Source organism: Antrostomus carolinensis, unplaced genomic scaffold (genome assembly GCF_000700745.2).
Source record: "Antrostomus carolinensis isolate BGI_N321 unplaced genomic scaffold, ASM70074v2 scaffold19166, whole genome shotgun sequence".
NCBI lineage: Eukaryota > Metazoa > Chordata > Aves > Caprimulgiformes > Caprimulgidae > Antrostomus > Antrostomus carolinensis.
In genome coordinates, this window is record NW_010324153.1 from 6,865 (window position 1) to 13,053 (window position 6,189).

General features: G+C 36.6%; 1 protein-coding gene across 1 annotated transcript in view; it reads left to right on the plus strand.

The window, feature by feature from the left end:
• Positions 1 to 5,112, plus strand: part of LOC104527187 (CRELD disulfide isomerase 2) — a gene marked incomplete at its 5' end in the record, with an annotated part of 11,096 nt that extends 5,984 nt beyond the window's left edge. Inside the window, 4 exons of the mRNA XM_029085660.1 lie at positions 1,010 to 1,087; positions 1,900 to 1,995; positions 2,888 to 3,028; positions 4,545 to 5,112. Of these exons, the coding sequence (XP_028941493.1) occupies positions 1,010 to 1,087; positions 1,900 to 1,995; positions 2,888 to 3,028; positions 4,545 to 4,603 (374 nt within the window). The remainder of the gene's footprint in view (positions 1 to 1,009; positions 1,088 to 1,899; positions 1,996 to 2,887; positions 3,029 to 4,544) is intronic.
• Between the last annotated feature and the right edge of the window lie 1,077 nt (positions 5,113 to 6,189).

A 6,189-nucleotide genomic window follows, 5' to 3' on the forward strand; every position in this document is an offset into this window, starting at 1 on the left:
CACTAGGAGGAGGGTAACACATTCTGCTTAAATGGTTGAGTTTGACCAGTTAAAGACCCTTAACCTAATGTCTGGAAACAATATCTTAGCTATCATGTGAACACTGCTTCTTTTTAAAAGTGCTAATGAGAACTAGGATTTGGATTACTGCTCCAGCAGTATCTGCTTGGGCAACTCATGAATGCGCCAAGAGTGTTTTTAAGATGCTCCAGCATTGCCTTTTGTACAGCTGTTTTTTTCCAAATAATCATTGCAACCAATCAGGTATAAATTAATTGAGTAATCAGTAGGAATGATGTCTGCAGCAACACAATGAGATAGACAGCTAGGAGACTGAAATAACCTTTCTCTGTCCAGTTTTCTGTAGTTGTGAGTACTGTTGTGCCCTTTCCTTGAAATCACAAGACTAGCATGTTTTAACTTCCCAGATAGAACTGGTTTTCGGCTTGACTGGTCCTAACCATAACTTGGCTTTCTTCAGTTTGCTTTTATAGAAAACTAAGCAGTATATGTGTGTGCATTTGTGTAATTTTTTTTCAACACTTTAAAAAGTTACATAGCTTGGTAATATAGGAGTAGAGAAATCGGCAGTATTCCAGAAGAATACTGTCTGCTTATTTGTTATGCTATTTGCATAAAAAGCATAAATGCATACAAAACAGTGACTTGAAAATTACAAGGATGGCAGCATTCTGGAAGTTTTCTGTAATTTGAGCTCTTGAATTTCTGATATATCTGTTCACAAAGCGTCTTCTGAGGATCCGTTTTGATTTGTTAATAGAAGTTTAAGCTGAACAGAACAGTGTTTATTACCAGGTTACTTTTATGTCAACATTTTGCATCTCTGATCCTGAACTAATTATAACAATTACTCTTAATGCAGTCAGTTTAAGTTTATAGCTTCTGAGAGCCAGTTCTTACAAGATCTCAAAGCTTAACATTTAAGTATTAATCCGGCCATTTAATCATGGCTACTATTTTAGGTAACTTGTCACTTTATGTCTTTCAGATTTAGATGAGTGTGCTGCTTCTCCTTGCAAGGATCACCAGTATTGTTTGAACACAGATGGATCTTTCTCATGCAAAGGTTTCTTTTTAATCTGCTGTTATATGTTACTTGTTGTTTATAATCCTAATTTAAGAGGTAATGATAGAAAGGGCATGATACCAGGCATTTATGTAGTCCAGTACTGACTGGGCATGGGGATGATGAGGCTTTAGACCTATTGTATGGGAAAAGCAAGTGATTTCTGGTTATTTCTACTCCTCTCTTGTGAGAACCCTCCTGGAGTACAGTGTTGAGCTCTGGGACCCCCAGCATAAGAAAGACATGGACCTGAGTGAGTGGGTCCAGAGGAGGACCACGAAGATGATCAAGGAACTGGAGCACCTCTCCTATGAGGACAGGCTGCCAGACCTGGGATTGTTTAGCCTGCAGAAGAAGAGGCTCTGGAGAGACCTTATAGTGGCCTTCCAGTACCTGACAGGGGCCTACAGGAGAGATGGAGAGGGGCTCTTTGTCAAAGAGTGTAGTAATAGGACAAGAAGTAAAAGTTTTAAACTGAAAGAAGATAGATTTAGATTAGATATTAGGAATAAATTATTTACTGTGTGGCTGGTGAGACACTGGAACAGGTTGCCCAAGGAAGTTGTGGATGCTCCCTTCCTGGAAGTGTTCAAGGCCAGGTTGGATGAGGCTTTGACCAGCCTGGACTAGTGGAAGGTGTCCCTGCTGATTGCAGGGCGGTTGGAACTAGGTGATCTTTAATGTCCCTTCCAACCTTAACCATTCCATAATTCTATGATTTCTTTTGTGGGTAAGCTGTCTGGCTTTAAGGGTGGTACGTACTTTAAACCTCAAATACATGAATTTTTTTGCTTAAAATATTTAATCTTTAGTGTGTGATGCCAGCTGTGTGGGTTGCACAGGGGAAGGTTCTGACAAGTGCAAGACCTGCGCATCTGGGTACATGAAGGAAGATGAGAAGTGTACAGGTTGGTGGATTCTGCAGTACGTGGTAGAACGCCAGTTAGCTCACTCCGTCACAGTTAGCCATGCTGAAAAGCTGTTAAGTACATTTGTGTTTGCTTCTGTTTTCAAGCTTATCAAAATGAACCCAGTCATTCTGATATTAACAGCAAAGACTTTCTTTATAACTTCCTTTATATTATTGAGCTAATATGCATGACGGGGCTTAAAGGTGAGACACTCCTACAAAAGGAACAAAGTATTTTGGGGTGCATTCTGGAAACAAATATGAGTCTCTTATCAGTTATCTACCACTTCATTAGGAAGTGTATCTGTATTAATTTTGTAACAGAAAGGGAGGAACACAATGTTGATTCTGTTGTCTTTCTGTTAATCCATTAATGTCCAAGTTCAAATGATATTAATTCATAGTGAATTATAACATGTGAAATGATAGCAAAAAGAGTGAAATTAGAGTTTCTTTGTGGGGAAGAGCAGAAGGTATGCACGATCTTAAGTAGCTGTTAACTATGATGATGTAGTATTTACAGGCTCCCTTCCCTTTAGTTGTACTTGACATAAATAGAAAATGGCTATGGAAAATCTTCAGTAGATTAAGACAAGTGCTTTTGCTTAGTTGATTTCCCCTCATAGGGGTCTGCAAAACATTAAAAAAAAAAAACAAACCAAAAAACAAGACAACAAAAAAACCAGTGCTATTTGAATAAACTTGAAACACAGTGTAAATCATGAAGAACTGTAACAGATATTTTAGCAGAAGTTAAGTCTGTTGCAGCAGCATTCTGCTCATCGGTGTTTTTTGTATTCGAATAGAATTTTGTTTATATGACTGAGCACAAATAAGATTCATCACAAAATAACAGCAGTGGACTCTTTCTTTCCCTGTCCTATCTCTAGATATAGATGAATGTAACCTTCCTGAAAAGGTCTGCGTGAAAGAGAATCAAGACTGTGTTAATACTTTAGGTAGTTACAAGTGCGTATGTTCAGAAGGGTTTGAAGATAAGGATGGAACATGTGTTCAGACTGTAAAAACAGGCAAGTGACTTTTCAATTAAATTTTTAAAAAATGTGCTATATCGACAACTTTCAGGTATGTTTCTGTCTAAGGGTCTAGTCACTTGTCAATTCTTCTGTGTGATTTCTCATCTTCCTACAGCTGTGGTCTGTATCAACTAGTTTGTGGTGTAGGCCACATTCTGGCATGCTTGTTTTCTTGCTTAAAGACAGTGGAATTTTTTAAATGTCCTGATCTTGTGTTGGTATTTTTTTTGGTTAATACAGGGTTTTGTTTGTAAGTCACTGAAGTGTCAGGCTTAGTTACATAAAGTGAACTAGCAAATTACTGCTATCATAAAAAGGAGGTGGTTTTCCTCCCCACTTTTTTTTTCCTTTATTGTTATTTATGACTTGAGGGTTTATCTGATTGCATGAAAGCTGCTTTAACTCACTGAAATCTCAGAAAAATCAAGCAGAATTCTTTTTGCTGGACGAGCAAGCTGAATTTATTCATTTTGTGATCAGAAAAATGCCAGAGCTGGTGTGAAGGTGAATATGGAGAAGATATCCATCTTTCAGTAGTAGAGAACTGTTTAGCTTGACTTATGCCTTCAGTCAAGAAATTCAAGTGTTATTTGCTCTAGGATGTATGACACAGTATGGACAGAATTACATTCATTAGTGTTTCATTACTCAACCTACGCTTTTTTTGCAATTCCAGAATGAAAGACAGGATTAATTTGCAATAAAGAGTGTAGGAGAATTGATGAGCGACACTCAGTTTCATGCCTTTATTTTCTTTCTACTTCTTAGCTTGTTTGGGGTTTTTTTGTGTTGTCCCCACCCCCCCGGACTGCTTTTTCATATTGTACTAATAAGTTGTAAAGATCTATGTAGTATTGCAACTCAAGACTATTCAGTTCACACCTTATACTCTCAGTACTCACTGTTATTGGTCCTTTAAAAATCAGTTGTGTACTTGCCCTGGGCAGATATCAGGGATAACTCAGGATATCAGTTACTATGTTTTTTTTTAATGCGGCCAGACGTTTTGAGAATAAAAGCAAACTGAACACTTGACAAATTATCTTAGCTTTTTTCTTAGATGAATGCTTTTACCAACATAATAAAATTCCTCTGCTTTTTTTAAAGGCTGTTTTAACATCTGAACTGAGCAGTTTGCACTGTAGAAAATAATTCCAAGTAATACTTGCTTTTTTTGTTTTCAAATACCAGAATTTCTTCCAACAGGTGATGTGGAAAGGAGAAAGTTCATTGTAAATAGCTGAAAACAAAGCTTAGAATAGAAATAGCTGTGCTGCTTTTTTCTACCACTCACAATATCATACCAGTTTATTTGAAATGTTTTGTTTGCATCTAGTAAAAAAAAAAAAAATTATAAACTTAAACTAGGAGGATGGTGCAAGTAGCTTTTCTGTATGGCTTTATGGCTTATCTAGTCTTGATGACTATGTTGATTTGAGTTTCTCTTTAAAAAAATCCTAATGTCAGTAATAATACAGTTGTATTCTAATTATAGTATTTAATTTCACAGGAGAGGAAGTAGAGAGTGAAACAACTGAGCCTTCACCTGCTGGACATGATGACTTATGATCTGCATTCAGAACCAAAAGACATTCCTATCTAAAGTTTTAAATTATTGGACTAAGCCTCTACTAGATGGCATACTGTGGAAATGGCATTAAATATGCAGGTTGCAGTTAAGATTTTTTTCTTTTTAAATGGTGATAAACTGCTCTTTAAGATGCATTTCTTTATTTGGAAAATGCCACTTCTTATATAATTCTTCAAGAACAACACTCTAGATGGGTTAGTATAAAATTTGAATTAACATAACATTATATCCAGCAACTGTAAACAATTTACAGGTTTCTCATTCTAGTGCCTCCTGAAAACTGTCATAATTTGGAAGGACTTTGTTGCACTTCTTAATTTAAGAAAAATTTAGACTGAAGTTTCGTGGTTCTTGACATGAAAAATAATTCTGTTACTGAAATACAGTTTTTAGAAATTGTCAAAGGGAATCTCTTTTTGGGGAAAGCACTGTTTCCTTAAAACAGAATGCCTCATGCTGCATTCAATAAAAGTTTATTTTGTTGGAATATGCCTTAAATTTTTTTAAGATGTTAATACCTTGCTGTGTTGTCATGTCTGTTTTTCATTTAGGTAGTGAAAAAAAGAAAAAAGATTTTAAAAAGCCCGCAAAAAAACCCCCACCAAAAAACAACAAACCCCCACAAAAACCCAGAACCTTGTAAGCACTGTATTTCAGTTCAGCAGCACTCAGTTGTGCTGGAATGTATATGGGGGGTGAGGGGGACAGAACAAACTGTACACACTTCCCTCTAAAGGAAGAATTATGTCAAACTTAAAACAGCTTTCCAAAGTTAGGTAAACAAGTCTTTCTTCGAGATAACTTGCATGTGAACTAGTTTATACAGTGATGAAAAGTAAGGTTGGCTAACACCTGCACTCACTGGCTCACAGTTGATATACAAATACTCTCAGAATTGGGGCATACATATGACTTTTCAATCTGCTGCTGCATTTGGTAGCTTCCTGTCTTTTTCAGAGCAAGTATACTACAGTCAGTTTATCTTGTTGTCTCTTGTGTGTCTCTTGAGCTGAAAGGCAAGTATAGGAGCTAAGATTGGTGTATTCTGCAGGACCATCCAGGTACAGTATTTGAAGCTCTGATGGGAGTGAGTGAAGTTTGGAATACATTGTGCTAGTGGATACAGGAAGGATAGAGGGATTACAGAATACAGCTAAAAAGAGCATGTTTTAAGCCTGGCTATGAAAAAGTTATAAATACTACCCTGAGGTAAGTGGGAATAAAAAGGGTGTGAATAGGATTGACCTGTTGAGCAGTGAAGGCCAAACACCTCTGTACTTTTGAAAACTTCTTTGTTCGGACTAAGTCACAGTTCAGTTTGTGAACGGTGCATGTAGGATTTGTATGTGCAATAGTTATTTATGAATATTGTACAAAAAAGGACTCTGTTGGATTCTTATGTTAAAAGCTGTCTAAGATGATCTTGTGTGCTGTAGTTTAAATTCCCAAGAGTATTAAAGTATCTGTAACAGTTTTCTTTAAATTACTTTCCTTCAGGTATTATGTCTAGATGTTTCTTAATTTGCCAGTCTGAGGATGAAAACTTTTGTGCTTTCTCAGCTCT